Raw genomic sequence first — 21,379 nt, forward strand, 5'->3', positions numbered from 1 at the left:
ATTATTATTATTATTATTATTATTATTATTATTATTATTATTATTATATTATAATTATTATAATAATCAATCGACATTGTTTAAGTAAAAGATTTAAGCTAGGAGTAAAGATATATTAATATAATTTTAAATCGTTATTTGTTGTTTATTAATAATATTATTGTTGTCGTAGCCCTTATAAACCTTAAAATCTTCACCAAAATTTAATTTGTGTACATACCTACTGGATAAATATACAATGATATAGTAAAGGGATTCATGTATGAACTATTATCTAGCAATAATGAACATAATTAAGTGTTTTTTTATTATTTTCTAAAATGTTCGGACACATGATGTGTTAATTTATTGGGTAATTATAACTTTTTTAAAATGTATTAAAATAAATATACTCCATAATATTACAGACTTAACTTTTTGTGCATACATCATGACAATCGTGATATAACATGTCTATACTAGATTACGCATCTATGAAAATTGAGAGCTGGACAATAAAGCACAGACAATTGAGCTCAAAGAAAATTAAACACGAGATTTTTGAACAAAGTAATAAAATAATATAATACAATACAAAGATAATTATAATAATTAATACTTAATCAAATATGAATATTATAATTAATATCTAGTATTTATAAAATAAAATTATAGGTGATACATATATAATAATTTATAAAATAAATATATATATATATATATATATATATATATATTTAAAATAATGATCAACTAAAGTTTAGTAAAAACATTAAATGGAAAATTATTTAATTTAAGTTTTGATTATATTTATAGATGTACGCAAAATATTTATATACGGGAAAATTGCTAATATTTCACTCAGAGTAAAAAAAAATGATAAGTAAATTAAAATTTCAATGAATTAGAGTATTACAACTATATAATTTCTTTATAAACTATATTCATTGATTCTTTTTTGTTGATTAATATTATTTGAATTTTTAATATTTTGAAAGATCCAACGCTGGACATGGCAACATAAATTTGACCATGGTTAAATACAGATTGGGATAAGTATAACCCTACTTTATCCAATGTTTGATCCTTTGCTTTGTTGATTTTCATAGCAAAAGCTATTCTTATAGGATATTGACATCTAGTAAATGAAAAGGGAAGAGTACAATCTAATAGGGTCAAATCTATTTTAGGCAGTAAAATACGCTCACCAGTTACTAGACCAGTTATAAATTCTAAGTCTAAAGAATGGTCGTACATATTTCGTACAATAAATCATGCACCATTCATTAGATTTGAGACTACATTTAAATTTATCAATAGTATTACAATAGTACCTCGCTTTAATATTAAACTTTGAGGAAATAAACCACTTTAATGAAAACTATATAAAAATAATTCATAATTTTAATTATTTAAATATATAATTTTGTTATAAAATGTTTTTATATAAATTCAATTTTAATGTCATAGTAAAATATTTTGATGTGACAATAATAATCAACGATCAATCGTTGGGTTCATGAAAATGAGCTCAGTACTGGATTAAAATGACCACGTGGGGGAGTACATTTGATTGTTATTCGAAAACAAACATATTCATACTTGGAAATATTGCATAAATATTATCATTTGAACTATACCCACGAAATTTATTATCTGGATAAAGTCAAGTAATATATTTAAGTTCAACGTGAACAGCAGACTCGCACACTGTGCCCATTAAATTCATAATCAGTATAATTAAAAATAGGTAATATATATATATATATATATGAAAAATCACCAATGACAAATTCTTTATAAATTTTCTATTTATTTATCACCAAGTTAACAACACTTAGTCGAATATCTCAACGTTTTTTTTGCATACCAAATATTGCTACGGAACGAAATAAATAATTTCCACCACCAGCTATGAGAATTAATTGGTATTCCAATTTTTTTTTCTCTGTTGAAAGTGTTGTACGCGAAATGGCAAAATCGGAATAAAATGTTTTAATATTTATATCATTTATATAGAATCGGAAATAGAAATGTCCATTGCTACGCAAATAAAAGCAAAATTAAATTTATAAACTAAAAAATTAAAACTAACTAGAGAAAAAGTAGCTATTTTTTTTTTTTTTTTACTAACTTATTTTTAGACATTTATTATTAGATAACACATTTGCATACCCAGTATTGACATTTGAAAAAAAAAAATCATGAAAATTAATCTAATAGAACTTTAGATATAGCTGCCCAAAGAAATCGCCTCACATTTTAATAATATATAAAGACAATATAGTACATAATTAAAATAAAATGAATTCAAATTCATTGTCATTAAATTAAATTTGAAAAATTCCTTTAAACAATAAAAATAAATAAATATAAGAACAAAACTGATCCTAATCAACTAATTTAAGTAAAAATATACTTCCTTATATACGTTCAATTATCTAGTACTCATTTTTTTTAGCTGAATTTCAAGACGCCCAAGATTAGACATAGTTACGTCGTTTCCAATATTATGTAGTTATTTTATATTTTTTATACGAGTACTCTGTTTTGTTATATGATTGGATGAGTAACTGAGTACCAAACGTACACATTTACTAAATAAAACCGATCGATTACCTAATTTACTGAACATCACTTGGCCATACCGAGTGTATAATAATGTAATACCCAAATCCGCAATGGCACAGTTAAATATTAATGTCTTTTGATTTAATTGGCTTTTGTTGCAAATAAAATAACTATACATTAGAGATATACATCTTGCAGAAATAAAACATCTTTTAGTTCATTATTTCAGATATCACAAACATATTCAGACAGATGAGATTTTAAAAAAACAACAATATTTTCACACATCAAAAATAACCAGTAATTTTATTTCAATCTCAAATAGACTATGATCATATTATGTTTTAGTTATACTAGGAAATCCATTAACCCGACGAGTTTCCTTGCTAAATAATTTTTAATTCCTAATCCAAGTACATTCTATTTACTAATTGTATTGCATTAAAAACTGATTGCATTGTTTGAACTGAGAGGAAATCGATTTGAAATTGAAAAAATAAAGGTCTAACACACATTTCTTTTATTTAGCTTTTAGTTACCTATCACAAGATCTTTAGTGACTCAGGACGAATTGATTCATGGACTGCATCTGACAATCGAAAATAAAAGCAATTTACTTAGATTTTATATCATGAACATAATGAAATATAATGCAGACAGGTTAAATTTTAGAAAATTGTTTCATTTTATTTCATTGATAACTAAAACAATATAGTACTTAAAATGTAGTGGAAACAAACTATTAGTTTGAAAATAATGCTAAGAAGTTAACTGAGAAGGTGATACGCACTTTATAACTTTGCTGAATACTAAATAAAAAATTATAAGAATTATCAATTGTCAAATTTGATTAAAACTTAAACAAGCATTTCGTTTAATAATTATTAAATAAAAATATATGTATAACTTTTAGTAGCGTTAATTCGATTGATTTCTTTGCAAATATTTCAATACAGGATAAATATTGAGGAAATAACAATAGAATAATATGGACGAAATAATTTTAATTGTGTATTATATTTCAGAAAGGTATTTATGAAATGTATTATTTGAATAATACCGGTTGAAAATAAAAATAATGTATTTGAATAAAGTAGGTATAACAAATTTTAATTAACATTATGTATTGTGAAACAAAATAAGTTTACAATAATTTTAATCTAATGTCAAACAAATGCCCCATATAATTTAAAGTGTTAAAAATAAATGAAATTAGTCATATTATTTGTAAATAAAATGTAATCAGATTGTGCTGTTTTGAAAAATAATTATGGAAATAAATTAACTATTTGTGTATTTTCTGTAAGTCCTTTATCGTATCTTTTAACAATTGTGAAAATATTTCCTTAAATAGGTTGAGCAGATTTTTTAAAAAAGGTCGAAATAAACATAGATTATGATCATAATCATAATCATTATTATTATCATCATTATTCGTTACAAAAAAATGTAAGTGCAATACTAAAACACCAGTAAAATAATTCGACTAAAACTATTTTGAAACTAATTTTTAGTTGCGTCAAACGTTTATTTTTAGTTATGTTTGATTCATTTTATTTTCGATAAGTACACATTCTGTAAATAAATAAGAAAATAAATAAAAATTAAAACCCCATTGATTTTTTTCAGGTTTTAGTCATTAGTGCTTTTACCAACTTTTAATCGTCGAATTAAAATAAATATTTAAACAGATGTTAAAAAAAATATTAATCTGAGCTATTAGTATCGCTTAATTGTGTAGTTCAAAATCATATCAAAATAATATGTCATGTTTACATTAGTTTGTGGTACAGAAAATTACTGTAATTTACACTATACTATTATGAATATACCCTAAATCCGATACTTTATTTCGACTATTAAATTGATCTAATACACGTGGATTGGATTAATTCTAATACATTTTTTTACCTTTATCATATATGTTTTGCATATTTTTTCAGTAGTACGCTGACATTTTGAGCCTGTTATAAGTTTCATGTACAGAGTGTATACAAGTGTATGCTCACTGTTTTATGCACGTACTGATTAATTGGTTTGTTTTTAACCTATATTTTATATTTATATTATGCTATTGATTACAGCTTTGTTATCTTCTGTTATATTTTGGAAATTATGCACCTCGATCACTTTATATTTGGTATGTAACTCATAGGTTGGTCACTCATCATAGATTACTGGAGACATATAGTTCTTCTATTTAGATTCTATGCATTTTTTTTATTCCAATATTTTCAAAATTTATTTTTTGTTGTAGTTTCTGTCTGGCATATTATTTCTTTTTCTTCAATGGATTTATTTTTTTTTATCATTCCTTTCTTTTCGGGGATTAGGTGGATAATTGGTTTCCACGTAATACTATGCATGCACCAGCTCTGTTAAAGTTTTCAGACCATTTTTTTTTTTTTATTTTTCTTGCTTCTTTTATCATCCGTTTTCACGATTTTCTCCTTCAATTAATATCTCAGTGTCGTTAAAATGTGTGTTATGATACCTTTGTTTCACATCTACCTACATATATTTTTTCCGTTTTTTTTTCTCGTAATTTAATGTGGCTCCACCTGTTTTCCCAACATATTATTCACTACATGAATAAATAAGATTCCTCATATTACTGGATTGAATATTTCTTTAACACTTCGAGATAAGGTTTCTATGTTCCTACCCGAGTACAAAAATATAAATCTTTTTTCAAATGAAAACCGAGCAAATGATTTAACTCATGTTGATAAATTTTTAAAAATATAATAAATAATTTTGCCCCACTTTAATTATAAAATAAAATCTCAAGATATCGATTACAAAATGTTTATGGATAAAATATATGTATGGAGTAAATGAGTATAGTTGATTTACAAAATACCCATAGTTACTAAAATCACATGTTATATTTATCAGTAATTTCATATTATTCACTTCAATTTCATAATAATTTATTGCATGTAATAAGTGTTTTATTTTATTTTATAATATAATGCAACCAAAACAAAAGTAATTCAAAGCAGAATATTTTTGTGCTAATAAAAAATTATTTCCACTCAAACTTAATACTATATTCAGATTACAAAATATTTTTTTTTGATATATAATGTAAGTTACTTGTTTTTTACTGCCATAATTATCCAACATTTGATTTCTCTAATTGCATTTATAATTTTAATGAAAAAAAAGGAAGTAATTTAATTACTATATTTAATTAATGACAATTGTTATTTAACAGATAATTTTACTATACAATAAGAAATATTTATTTTTGTTTTTACAAATTATTTTGTATTTAATTCTCTGTGGTCGATTTATTAATATGCCATATGAATGACATGCTCAAAATGGATTAAAAATTAATTGATATACATTAAATAAAGGTAACAATATACTCGTAATTAGGAGAAATAAAATACACAAATTAAAATATATTTAAAAAGGATACTAATAAAAAGAAAAAAAAATATAATTATTACCGTTAATAATAACTAAAAATACAAATTTATTTTAGTTATTGATTTATATGTTTATTTATCGTTTTATGAATGCATTTCTGTTAAACTTCATAACATATATTTTATGTTATTCGCTTAGATTTTTTGAAACTTCATCTACATTTTCGGTTTGGGTAAAGTTTTGACTGTAAAAAAATTTATACTCATAAACACATAATTTGTATAAATTTAATGTTATATAATTAGCAAGATAAATCAAAAATAATATTTTATATATTCTGTCAGAAAAAGTGACCGGTACAATAATATATTGTATAAATCAAATGTCAGTCGAATGACAATATTATAAATTAAATATTTAACAATAATGTGTCATAAAATTAGTTGTTATACCAACCGCATACTGGTAGCTAATAAAATTAACCAAAATCTTATGAAGATTAAGAAAATGTAGGTCTCAAAGCATCCCGTAAATGTTGGCTGACAAATAACCGTGCAGAGCAGGTGTATACGGTAAGACCGTTCGCACTACAATTAATAGTTCGTTACAATTCCTAATATTGCTCGTTCGATTCTGTCGGGTCCACCGCACAGCAGTGTCGGATCACATACATTTGTTTGGTAATATCGAACGGACGAGTAGGATAAACTTGGTTTAAAAAAAAAAAAATAATATTAACCTTTTTCCTAGTGGTAAAGCTGACTAGTGCAAGACGTCAACCAGCTTCTGGATGTATCGTTAAATCCCTTTTTGGAACCTGTCCAATGTTCGGATTTACTTTCACGAATATTTAATTTATATTTGGGAAACTAAACATGCGTCCACGTTGTGTCCGTCCATCCGTTATTCACCAGTACCATTGTCAAGATTGTCAATTATATTCATACCTGCGCGTACCTATGCTGATATCGAATACCAAAATACCAGTATTCAATACGGATTCATATAAGCCAATATTAAGAAAATAAGACATACCAAAATATCAACAATTTGTTTAGAAATCCAAATACACAACTGATTTAAATTTGTTCGCGCGAAATTCCATAAGTCTTTTTAAATCATACAAAATAAATAATCTGAAATACTTGGGAAATACTTAGCCAGGAACGCTGGACTTTTCTTACACGTAAACATTCGTTACCGGGAAGCACGATACGGTCAAATCATTTAATACACTTATCGGTTATGGTTAGGTTGTACTTACACAGCGAAGTGGTAAATGAAACAGATCCATCCGCACGGGTGTTCGAGGAACACGTACACCCTCTCCTGAAAGGTCTTGCCTTTTCTCTGGTGGAACACGTATTTGGCTTTGAACGCCTGGTCGATGGGCAGGTATATGGGATAATACGGGTCCGGGACGCCGGGTGGCGCGGGCGGTTTGGCGTCGCCGGTGGTGACCACCTCGACGATGGCTGCATCGTCCGCGTCGCTGCTGGGCGTCGGCGGGTCAGCGAAATCTTCGCGTGGCTTTCGGCGTTTTTTCAGCGGCGTCGGCACCCGCCGGTGATGCGCCTCACCGAACCTCGGCATCCGTCTGTGGTGATGCGGCGGCCGGGCCTGCTGGTCCGGTGCTTCCTGCTTTCCGTTGAACCGCTGCTGCTGCTGCTGCTGTATATGGTTGCGTCGGTAATGTTCATCATTGCCATCCTCTTCCGAGCGACCGGAAGCACTGGCTGCCGGCGAAAAGGTCCCGACACATGGTCCGTCGTCACTGCCGCCTGCGATTCGTTCGCTCGCTCCTAGTCCACCAATCGTGCGCGACCGTTGCCGCTGCTTTATCTCGTCCGACGTGACGACGTTGCGGCCGGGCGAGCCGACGCCACCTGTGGTGCCGCCGCTGCTGCCGCTACTGCCGTTGCTCCTCAGCGATACCTCCCGGGACTTGCGGAACAGCTGCACCTCTTCGGCGCGGTTCATGTTGACGCAAAACGGCCACGCCAACATGCGGCGGCCGCAGTGCGCATGGCTTCGTCCGCGAGTGCCGCCGGCCGGCCACGCTGCGCTTTCACCACGTTCCGCGGGTGGTTGCGTGGTTCCACGTCATGCCGTCAGCGGTGAGGAGGAGGTGGCAGTGCCGACGAATGCGTCGTTCGAGGTTCCGGTGTCCGTCGACGCCACTGTGGGACCATCAGCGCACGGCCATCGTGTGACCGCGTTCCCGTGTCACGCAGAGCAATCCCCGCACACCTAATCATCACAACAACGTCACGCGATCTCGATTGGACACCGGTGTCCTCCGTGCCACCGCGTGAAATCGTTTTTCGCAATTCGCCGACGACCACTATCGCGCCGCACCCGCAATCGATTCATGTGGCCGTGCCGAAACGTCTACGGCTTGGCGCGCACGCACACGCTCGTGATACACCCGATTAGTCCCTATCTCCCACCCGTATCAATTTTAATTGTGAAAGCCACTAAGAATTAGTTATAAAAAAAAAACCCATGTTATGAAATAGATTCAAATTTTGTACCTTATCAACAACAGATGGGGAAACTGGTAAAATATAATTGAAAGAAAAGTGGTAAAAAAATCAATAAAGAAAGAAGGTGTAAGATACGAAATAACAGCAGAATAAATCAAAAATGATCAAATGGTTATTTCGTGTTGAAAGAATAGTATAAATTCTAAAGTAGGGCAACAAGAAGCAGATGGCTTGATGAGGAAAATAATGATTTGGAACAGATTGGTATACGGAACCAGAAAATTTGATGAAAATTATTTTGTGAACCAAGTGTCATAATGGGCCTTTGTCACTCAAGAATGTTAGTAATATAAATAATATAAAATATAATAATAGTAATAAATAAATAATTGAAAATAATGTGATATCTAATTTTTAGTGGGCTACGATATTAAACGTGTCATATAACATAAACTCTAAAATTAGTACAATAAAAGTTTTTGTTGGTGTTAAAATTATCCGACAACAATGAATGAAAATAAATATTAATGTTAGGTAGCTCCTCAAATATACAAATAGAAAATAAATGATTAAAAATAAAAACATATACGTGGAGAAAATAGATATATATGTTGGGCCATAAGACGTTTGGGTACAGAACGATATTTTTACCTGAAATTCGAGAGAACGATTGGGAACACACGTTTAGGTACACTTTTTTTCAGACCCCAAAAATCAATACAACCTTTGGGTACATAATATTTTTAAATTAATGCTATGTTTGGGTACCATCGTTTAGGTACACATTTTTTATATTTTAATAAAAATAAATTTAATTTGCTTATCTATGTTTATTTATTTATTTTATTTTGTAGAGCCTATTATCGTTACCCAGGAAACATCGTGAGGAGGTTGGCTCTTAGTCTCTTAAAAATTATTATTATTTATTTACTTAACTATTTTTAATTTGTTTTCTGACAAAAAGCTTACCGATGTCATATAGATAATTCCTTATATAATTTTCAAATTTAAACTCATTGTATTTTTTTAAAATATACTCAACGTTATTGATTATATTAAAACAATTTGGGTGGCTTGTATAAAACTGACTATTAAAGTCTCGATGAAATGCTTCAGGCCCATTTTTTATCCATGGATCAGATGATGGACTTTCTACCCATGTGTATGGTGGAAAAGAACTATTTTCATCGACGAAAGTCTCTAGAATATAATCTGTAAATGTTTCAGCGTGGACTGGAGCATCTGACATTAGAGATATAAAACCATTGCTTACTTCATCTGGCGATATAACACTAAGACCAAAAAAACTTTGAAGCCATTTGTATACTTCGATTTTTTTCATGTAATGCTTATATAAATCTCTGTCACTTTGTATTTGACGAAGCCAAGCTTAACTCAAATGAAAACAACAACCTGATATTAAACAGTTTTTGAAAACTTCTAATACTGCATTATGGACTGCTTTCTCAATGTCTAAATGAATTTTTTTAATGTGTAAAAGTTTTTCATGAAATTGAAAAAATAATTATTTTATTATTAAACCATACGTCAATATAAGCTTGTTGAGATTTTTTTCCATAAAAACATATATAAGTAGTAGATAGAATCCATTTATGTATACATTATCGTATACATTTGAAGGAAATGTTTAGGCGCGTATGAAAAAATACTATCAGCAAATACATGTTTTGTATTATTTAATAATGACAAGTTATCAACAGTCGTAAAAATAGGAATACTATCAGCAGATTTCATTTGGAGATAAAGTATCGAGCAATAAATGAGTATATCACTAATGTAGATTATGTGTCTTGTATATGTGTACCCAAACGTTCTCTGATTTACCAGGTAAAAATATAAAATACCTTTTATTTTATGTGTCCAAACGTTGTTTTTATTTGTACCCAAACGTGTTAGATTTCGAGTTAATTTTTGATTTTGTGTCCAAACGTTCATCCCCCACATGTTGCAGATTATCATGAAAGGACCTAAATCCTCTCTTAATGGTTCCATTGAAATAGAACAAAGCACATTTGAGATGAACTAGATCGTACATATTTTAAACTTTTGTGTCTTATTAAAATAGTAATAATTTAGTAATGTAGACATAAGTTAAAATATCGAATATAGTAAATACATATAATCACCGATGTGGTGTATCAAAACGAATTATTATCTATTTCTAAAATGAAATATTATGTAATAAGACAGCTAAATCATGAGAGATAAAGAAAACCATTTTCCCAGATAAATCACTATTACGATGAATTCAATCCGACGGTTAGCGCATACAAGTTATCGAGTCACGTCAACTATATAAAGCTCTAGTATTCTGAATAGTTATTATATATACGTTCAATATACAGTAGGTATTCTATGAAACGTATTATATACTTTATTAAAATCACAATTTTCATACTTTGATAATCAATAGTAAAGATATAATTATTTTATGGATACTAAATATACCAAAGCCTACTGAAATAAATATAATCACTTTAATTGTACACTAATTTACCTTTATTAACATGATTCAACTTGTTATTTAAATTAAGGTATCCAATAATAACTTGTATTAAATTATTTCTGATGTTAAATATATAATGGCCAACTTTAAAGTTAAATTCGTGAAAAAATAAAAATAAATTTAAAACTGTTACTTGTATAAACAACCCCCAGGGGGGCACTAAGCATTTAGTGCTACGGGCTTTGTGAACCCGGAGCCTCAAGCTATGGGCTGGCTTTGGTAAGGTGGCCCAAAGCCGGCCCTCCAGGATTGGGGGTTAAGCGGTGGACCAACAATCCACCCTAGTAAAAAACTATATGTTATGAATCTTCTAACAAAGCCTAGGAATGTGGATAATATTGGGAATCTATGTGGAACTCGAAACGGAAAACTTTTGGAGACTCAGTTTGGAACTTGAAATATCAGAACTCTCTATAAAGCAGGAGCTTTAAAGAATATTGTGGGAGAAATTGAAAAATACAAAGTACCAATAGTCGCTATACAAGAAACCCGTTGGCTAGGAAATGGTAACGTTCAGTCTGGAAACTCAACTATCTTTTTTAGTGAGAAAGAGACAGGCAAACACGAGCATGGGGTAGGCTTCGTAGTTAGCAACTTCATATTGTCAACCATTAAACTTTTTATGCCAGTGAATGAACGTCTATTCTACCTGCAAATAGCTGGGAGGATTTTCGATATATGTATTATTAACGGTTATGCCCCAACAGAGAATCAAGATGAAGATGTGAAAAATATTTTCTATGAAGACCTCGAGAGATTATTTGACTCTCTACCAAACAACTGCATCAAGATAATTGCTGGTGACCTGAATGCGCAGGTCGATAAAGAACAATTTCTTAGACCAACAATAGACCAAGAAAGTTGGCACTCAGTATCTAATGATAATGGGCTAAGACTAGTTGGCTCTACAGAATTGAAAAACCTTATTATAAGCAGCACCTTTTTTTCCAGGAAGAACATTCATAAGCACACGTGGACGGCCCCTGACGGTAAGACGAAAAACCAAATTGACCATATAATTATTGACAAGCGACACCAAACAAGCATAAAAAATGTCAGAAGCTATAGGAGTGCAGATGGGGATACAGACCACTTCTTAGTGATAGCAAGCCTATCGCTAAAATTGTCGACGATTTGGAGAAAATGGTGGCAATTTAATACACCACATAAACTAGATAGAAGTAAATTAAGAGATCAAAAGGAAATCATGGAATACCAAAACAGAATAAAGGAAGAACTGAACTGCTTTAACATAATACAAGGAGAATTGAATAACGCAACAAAGTGGACCCACGTAAAGGTATCAATAAGTAAAGCAGCAGAAAATCTCCGACCTACTATGGGAAAAAGCAAGAATCACTGGTTTGATAATGAGTGTCAAGAAGCGATAAAAAAGAGAAAAGCAGCAAGAGGTAAAATTATACAAAATCCCTTGACTTCAAATTTACAGGAATATGTAGAACTTCGTGCAAGCTCAAATAAAATAATCAGGCAAAAGAAAAGAACATCAGAAAAAAAACGCCCTAAATGACATTGAGTCATATAAAAAGGATCCGAAAATTTTTTTTGAAAAATGTAAATCAATAAAAGATGGCTATAAATCTCGTACCTATCTTATGACTGATGACGACGGCCACCTCGTTTCGGACCCCAAAATGATCATAGACATGTTTCAAACATATTTTGAGAATCTATTAAACAATAAATCAGACGATGAAATAAACAATACAGATGGATTTTGGGAACCGGCTGAGGATCAAATAGATGTTACAGTGGAACCAGAAGTGCCTGAACCTAGTTTGGAGGAGATAAAATCAATAGTGGAGCAAGTATTGAGGATTCAGAGAATCGGGAAGGTTGGAGAGCTTTGGTAGAAGCTGTGAAGCGCCTAAATGACGCGTGAAGCAAAAAAAAAAACTTGAATGAACAATATACTCGAAAAAAAATATTTTGTACTCATGTGTAGTAAACACACACGATGACTCAAAAATCAGTGTTCAAATTAAATATATTTAATATCAAAAAGATTAATATGGTAATGGTTATTAGTAGAGCTGAGGGCTTCTAGTTATTTCATAAATATTGTAGAAAATTTCTAGTGATCAACAAATATGTTTCATAACATCAGGAGACCAAATTTAAAATGTAATTTCGTATAATATTTCATATTTTTTCATTATTGTATACAAATACATATTTGAGTATATTAAAAAAAAATAAGAACCTATTTGGAAATTTTCGAAATAAGTTTTTTAATCAGCTTAGATAAAAAAGAATAAATTGCTAAATTAACTAGTATTTTCCATTTAAAAATAATATTTTTATTATTGGTTAGGTAATTTACTACCCTACCAAAAAAACCATTGAAATATAGAACAATCTTTCTCAACATATAAAACATTGTTAGCAGATAACAGACATTCGTTTCAAGTTGAAAATATATGGAAATATCTTGTCGTTAAATGCAATAAAATAGTAAAGGTAGATAAAACAATATTTAGCTACTTTAGTACGTATTTGTAGATAAAAATAAATGTTACAAAATCTTTTTTTTATTTTAAGATAAAGAAAATTAAAACAAACAAAGAAAACAAAACGATCAAGAAGACGAAGAAAAAATGTAATTTTTCATGTTCTTATTACCTAGTAAACTAACTATTTATTATTCTGTTTTTTTTTTTTTTTTTTTTTTTTTTTTTATAAATATAATAATTAGATAAAATAATAAAATAAAATAAGTCCTCAACCCTAGTTAGTAGATTTTTTTTTGTATTATAATATCATAACTACTATAATTTAATCTTTATTATTCAATAATAATATTAAAAGAACGTGATCGAATGGCGCCAAAAAATTTTAAAATTATTTGAAAATATTTTTCAACGCATATTACTATACTGATCAAAATTGTTGAATTTGGGCATTGAATAACAAATAGCAATACATTTGGAATGTTTAGACTAATTTAACTTTCACATAAAAACATCAAATTTTTATAAACACCGATAAAAAAGATTTGGATTATAAATAAGATATATATATTATAAATAAGAATAAATTACAGAACATAAAAGTAAGGATCGTTTAGTTATGTAAATCTTTTAAATTGCTCTTTTATTCACCACTTCCTCAAACACCCAACAATAAGTCAAACTTTCATTAACGTGACTGCATTATATTTTTCTTTCCATACAATTCGCTTATGAGGACATTTTTCACCTAAATGAACAGTGTTGGGACTTTCAAGATAAATTTATCTAGATAGATTTTTCATTATATTTTATCTTATCTAGATAAATAACGCTAAGTTATCTAATTACTTTTATGAGATAAAATTTTTACTTATCTAGATAATTGTTTGTATTCTTGCCAAGATTAAAGTTATATTTATTCTTGTACAGAGAAGAATCCATCAAATCAGAGATCATCAAAATCGGTCCAGCCGTTCTTGAATAATAAATTCTGTAACTAACCTGACTTTCTTTTATACATATAGATTTTGTATTCCTAATCATAATTCGTGTATTATAAATAAGTAATTATTATTTCTTGGTGTAAAATTTTGTTTATATTTTTATATCGGGAAAATATTTTTGGTACTTTTAAACTTAATTTATTATTTTCCATGGAAGTTCCAAATATAATAGGTATTTGATTTTAGTATACACATGTAACTCATACGCTAATATTCATTACTTCATTCTTGAAAACCGTAAAGTTGTAACTACTTATAGAATAATGAAAATCATAAAATTAATATTATATGGAAAACAATATTGTTAACTTAAAATAATTTTTTATGTATTTTGTATTCATTCTGATACGTACAGAGCAATTTTCATTTTTTTTTTTATTTTTTGTGTAAGATTTTAGTGATTAACTATCATTAAATATTATACATTATATATAAATACTGCTTAATGGTACACTACATTACTACAATAAACATTAAATACCTAGATATCTATTGATAATAATGATTATAATTGAGTCTTCATAGATATTAGAATATGAAATATTGACCAAGAAATATCTTTTTTTTTTTATCTAGATAAAAATTAAATTATCTTTTATCTTTATCTAGATAAATTTTGCATTATCTTTTCCCAACACTGTAAATGAATAGTATGAATTTCATTTATACTAAAACTAATGAAACGTATTATTACACAGATTTGCGATACCTTTGAAAATAAAAAATGGAATAAAGTATTCTGAATCACGTGGAACATTTGAATTTTTCAAAAGAAATTTTTTTTCTCATACCTAAAGAAAATTATATTTCAAAGAAAACTCAAACACTGACAAAGACCATTATACATTTATGTTTTAGTTAAACCTTTTTTTTCATATTTTACCATTTTGTTTTCATTTAAAGTTGTTACAGCGCGACGCGTTGTTTAAACTGAATGATAGGTACTCTAAATAAATAAAATATGGCACGTGTTATGACTATCGTAAATACACGTTGAATATTCAATAGATATTACTTGAACATTTTTTTTTTTTTTTAATTGTTAAAATACACAATGATCAAATTTAATAAACGTTTTGTTATTTATGATCTAAACGATGACTATTTAATTTCAAAATTTCAAAATCATAAAAAAAAAAAAATTTAATTTCAACAAATATTTACATATATATTATATGAGACATATGAAGAGTTTTAGTGATGTACAGGTATAACTTTATTGTAAGAATAGTACCAAAGCTCAACATTTAATACCTACTTGTTTTTAATTGTATTCGATATAATAAATAGAAACCTATAGTATAAATCCTATCAAATATACATAGATCCGACGGATGTATGTACTGATGTGGAAAATAATCGATGTGTATAATAATTGGAGTCAATAAAAAATCTAGATTGAAATTAATAATAAACAAATTATAACAATCGTCAAATGAATAAACGACAGATTGATATAATTCGAATATGTAAGAAGACATGGGAACGCTATTGAGAGGTGATATATAATTATTCTAGGTGGAAAAGAAAGGAAATTATGAACGTGAATAAAAAAATGGTGCGATGAAATTGAGCACAACACGAGCATAGTTAGCGTATATAAGCGAATAAAAGAGGTGAACGAAAAATGTACTCGACCCCAAATAATAGAGGATTAAGTGAGTAAAAATAAGAAGATATATTTTTGAGTAATTAATACATAATAACGTTGTATTAGGTTATGATGACTTAAATTATAAAAAAAATATATAATTTAACCAAATAGTTTTATTATGATCGAGGTATTCATATTGCTCTTTAATTTCATACTTTGCAAATTAAATTCAATATTTATACGTAAGTACATGAATTTGACGATAAAAGTATTATAAAAAATAATTAAAATAAAATTACAAAAATGTATACTGGTTTATTGTTTACTCAATTCGAATGAATCAATATATCAATTAATATTAATATTAATATTGATATTAATTTATTTCCATTATCATATCTTACTGAATTTAGAGTTTTACAGAATTTCTTTACAAACACCGAGTGAATATATGTTTCCTTTGTCCTTTTATCCGTGCCTTTCTGGTAGCTTCGCGTTATCTAAAATAGTTTTTTCAATAATGTTTATCAAATCTATATTATCTGTTGCTCATACACTTCAGATACACTATTAAATAACTAACATGCTTTTGCCTTTCAACACATTTCTATCCTTTATAGCGTTCATATACTGTTCTTTTATTTTATCTAAAACAGAGGATATTATTTCTAAATTGTTAACGCGTAACATAACTCTTATCATATCAACCGTTATCATCCTTTGTATTCAATGTATTCAAATGCGTACACCGTTATGAATTGCTGTTGTATAATTATGAGTTTCTATTTATTTTTAAATATAGCAATAAAAATTGTCCACTATAAAATCATCTAGGTTTACACTGGATGTCAATAATTCTCCGTATTTTTTTTGTTTTCCAACAAATCCTTAAAAATAAAAGTTAATATTTTAAATAAATTTAATATTTTTACAAATGGTTTTTAGTATTATTAATTATTATTTTTTTACAAGTTGAATTATTGCATCCTATCTTATATATTATAATTTAACTTTAATAAGATGTAAAGTTAAACATTAAAATTAATGTTGTCTTAACTAACTAATTTACAATCATCAATACGACTCTAATATAGTTATCATTTTATTATGTTTAAATAATTTGTAAAAGAAAATCCCAAACACTAGATCTATTACAAATATAATAATATTATTTTTTAGAAGTACATTTAGTTTGCCATTATTATTTTGTAAAATTGATTACCTATTAGGGATAACTCTGCAAAAATTGATCGTAAAATAAAATTAGACAAGGAACCAATTAAAATACAGTAAGGAAGACGTAGCTGAGATGATTCGTAAAGACACTTATCCTATCGTATGAGCACAGTTGAAAAATCATTCGTGTTGTTCTTTGCTAGATAACACATTTTAGATATAAACTAATTAATCAAAAATATGATACAAAAAATGAATTCTAGTTATACATAATATTAAGATTTTTATAATTTTTGTTCTATTTATATTTTAATAACGATACATATGTTTATATTAACTTTGAACGTTTTATTTTTTTTTTGAAAAATGATGAAAAAGTATTCATAATTTTAGAACCAGTATTTTATTTTTTTAAGATTTAAGAATATTTTAAAACTAAAAATATTTATTTATGTTTGAAAAGAATAAAAGAAAAGTATAATAAAGAAATAAAAATGAATGGAATTAATTTTACTCATCTAATTTTCCAAAATATAAACTATTTTGTGGCGTATCTGAAATAATTTTAATTTAATATGCTCTGGCAAATTATACCTAATAAAGTAAAATACTCAGGAAAAAAAATCAATAACACTGATTCTCGCTTTGGTTTATTTTACACTTATAGTTTCTTAGTTATAAGTTTTTCTTCCTTACGACTTATAAAATATTTTGTAAGCACTTTTCGAAGTAGTTCATAAGAAAAAATAAAATACATATAAAGGTCTAAAGTATAATCGCTTCAAATAAAATAGTAAATATTATTCACAATAATTTTAATTTAAGTAGATTTTAAAATTAGATATTATCTATTTCAATTATTTTAATCAAAATAAATTGAACTCTGTATATGGTATAATTATTATAATATATTTCAATAGAATAAATCAAATTATTCAAATTGTAATGATGATTGTTTTCCTTTGTGATATCATTTTCAATTTTAGAATACAATATAATAAAAAAATGTATTCCGGCTAAAATAAAAATATATTATACCTAACATTTAGGAAGCATTCTAATTGAGAACTAAGTGCACATAAAACGACATTAATTTTGCAGAATGACTGATAGAATCAAAATGGATGTTAAGTTGAGCAGGGTCCATAAATGTGACACGGTGAAACATTAATTATACAGGAATAAGCCAAAGACCTTCTGAGGTACCATAGACCAGTAATAAATAGTCAGGTCTTAATTATTGAAATCAATGAATCTCCAGAACGTGGACCGCACATTCAAATACATCGTAATACCATTCTTAGGTCAGATAATATTTTGATTAATATATTCAGCTAATGACTTTTCTACAATATGCGAATATCTAATTAAAGTGTGTCATTACTTTGAATAGGTAGTAATGTGAATAATTTAAACATAAATAGTTTAATACAATTTAATTGAGTAAATCAATTTTACAACTTATTATAGCCGGATATGTTAAATGTTTGATATGTTTTGATTGGTAGAATACTTGAAATTTCACTGTTAACCAAATACTAAATATACTTAAGGATATAATATATTCAAGAGTAAATGAAATACGTGGAAATAGTTGTTAAGCCAAAAAATTCATACAAGCGATAATAATTAGACAATCAATTTCAAAAAAAACGAAATGAAATAATTTATAAATAATCATACGTTTCAGGATGAATATTAATAATTATAATAAAATAACATTACAGATTTTAGCAAAAATAAGAATTTAAAATATCCATGTAATGAGCGTAAAATTCTTCAGAGTAGTTATTAAGTATTTTAATTATATTTATCAAAACTATCAAAACGTTTTAGTTTAAAATAACTAAAAAAAGTAAGAACAATCAAAAACTGAACTAATTTATAATAAGAAATATTGCATATCATTTTGGGGGAAGTATTATGATAAGTGTACGTTTTACTAAGTAAATGTTGCATAGACGAGTCAAAATATTTGCAAAGACAATAATTAACGGTCTATTTGTGGTACTCATTGTTCTCATATGTATCATTAATAGTCATTTAATCGTTTATCAAAATAGGTTCGAATTGATTCATCAGATTTCAACTTTGTAATTCAATGATATATTAGTGTACATTATTAGTGTATATATTAGATATATTATTATTATTATTATTATTATTAACATTTGAATTAGTTAAAACCAAAGGACAACCATCCAATTTTAATACCATCAGTAATATATCCAGAGTAAATTGTTTTAAATTGATACAAAACATAAAAACACATAATTTCTAATAGTTTGCAAGATAAATTTTAAGTATAAAATAAATCAAATTCATTAGATTTCATCGAAGAATCAGATTTTAGTGACTGTTTCATATTTAAAAATTAACGTACCAACAAAATTAACAATGTTTTTTTGATTTAACTATTAAAACGAGGAAATAATTATTTTAAAAATGAATAACACGAGGTAAACATACTAATACATCTATACTTTTTAATTTAAAACGAAGCGCGAAGAAATTTATTTAAAAAAACAATATGCAGAAGCCAACAAGAATGAAATACATTATAAATATATAAATATTTTGCTTATCGGTAAATTTGTTCTTTTTTACAATCAAACCTCAAATCTACATAATATTTAAAAAATTGCAAATGCAATTTCGTTCAATGCATCAAGTTCATCGTACTACACCGAAATGTTTGATGCTATTCATCCTGGCTATCGACCACCCAATAGGAAGCAATTAGCTGATACATTACTAAATGATACTGCTGTTGATGTGACAAATCGAATGCAGAAACAACTTACAACATGTGCAATAACCCTTCTACAAGATGGTTGGTCCTCTATACGATATGACCCAATAGTTGTACCCAGTATTCATACAGGCACACTTGTAAATACCAACCACAAAACATTATTGCTATCTACTAAAGATTGTGGATCTGAAGAAAAACAGCAGATTACTGTATAAATCTATTAAAAGCCGATATAGAATTAATAAAAAAGGATTTCAATAACAATGTAAGTATTTTTAATTTAATACCTGGTTTAGAAGTTTTCTGTTATATTATATTATACAACCATTAAAGTAATTTTTTCCTACAATTTAAAATAATTGCAATGTAAAAAAATAAAAATAATTATCATTAAATCATTGTTTTTTGGTATAGGTGTTACTATTTATACTGATAACGAGAACAAAATGTTGCTAATGCATCAGAAAATAAAAATTGAATACCCAGATATATTTATAGTTGTAGTGCACACTATCTCAATCTGCTTGAAAATGAATTAACTCCACGTACAATGTTATGGAATATTGTAAAGGTGCAGGAGTATTTTAGAAATCACCATAAGCAACATATAAACAAAACTTTTTATATTATATAATATTGTAATAAATTATCATACAAGGATTTTTGTTGCAATTCAAAATACAGTTTAAAATGTAATTTATATATATATTTTAGTGATGGTTAAAATATAAAAATGGTCTGAGTCCTCAAATTTCCAACTGTATTAGATGGAACTCACAAGTGTCAACTGTTGACATTCATAAAAATTGTTTATAAGTACCAAGAAATAAACAACCAATACATGAACGAGATGGATAACCAAATAAGTAGAATTTTAAACAATGTTGGGCTGTTTCGTGAAGCATTAAATCTTCAAGAACAGCTAGTTTTTGTTGGTTCTGTGTTGAATAAGGTACAATATTTATAAAATCATATCATATTTTATTCATTCTAAGTTAGAAATAGAAAAAATAGTGTAAAATAAATTTATTATTATGTTGAAATGAAAATACAGAATACTTGTTTTCTTTTAAGTTTCATTATTATAAATTATTCATTAAGTAGCTACTTTAAATTTTTAAATATTTTTACTTTTTAATTTAAATATATTTTATGATTTATAAATAATATAGTTTATTTCACTTTTAAGATGCAAGGGGACTGTACTTCATTATCAAGTGCACTCGATGGATGGCATGACTTATTATATTCACCGGTTATGGAAAGTTATGTAAATCAAATAAAAAAACGAATGGATGATGCAGTTAAACCATTTTTCTTAGTTACTAATTGAATGGATCTATTTTATATGGGTATTGAAAATCTAAACATGAATGATTATAATAGTTTTAAATTTTAATATTGATTTTAATTTTTCATTTAATGAAAATGTTAA

The 21,379-nt window shown here is 27.7% G+C and overlaps 1 protein-coding gene across 7 annotated transcripts in view; it reads right to left on the reverse strand.

The window, feature by feature from the left end:
- Nucleotides 1-21,379, reverse strand: part of LOC112694082 (potassium voltage-gated channel subfamily KQT member 1-like) — a 300,584-nt gene that overhangs the window by 101,352 nt on the left and 177,853 nt on the right. For 2 of the 7 annotated variants that reach the window (XM_025569437.1, XM_025569436.1), the window contains exon 2: nucleotides 7,196-8,181. The exons of the other annotated variants lie outside the window; for them this stretch is intronic. In XM_025569437.1, the coding sequence (XP_025425222.1) occupies nucleotides 7,196-7,938 (743 nt within the window). In that variant the 5' untranslated portion in view covers nucleotides 7,939-8,181. The remainder of the gene's footprint in view (nucleotides 1-7,195; nucleotides 8,182-21,379) is intronic. 7 annotated transcript variants of the gene reach the window in all.

Source organism: Sipha flava, unplaced genomic scaffold (assembly GCF_003268045.1).
Source record: "Sipha flava isolate LNK unplaced genomic scaffold, YSA_version1 122_pilon_pilon, whole genome shotgun sequence".
In the NCBI taxonomy this organism is placed as follows: domain Eukaryota; kingdom Metazoa; phylum Arthropoda; class Insecta; order Hemiptera; family Aphididae; genus Sipha; species Sipha flava.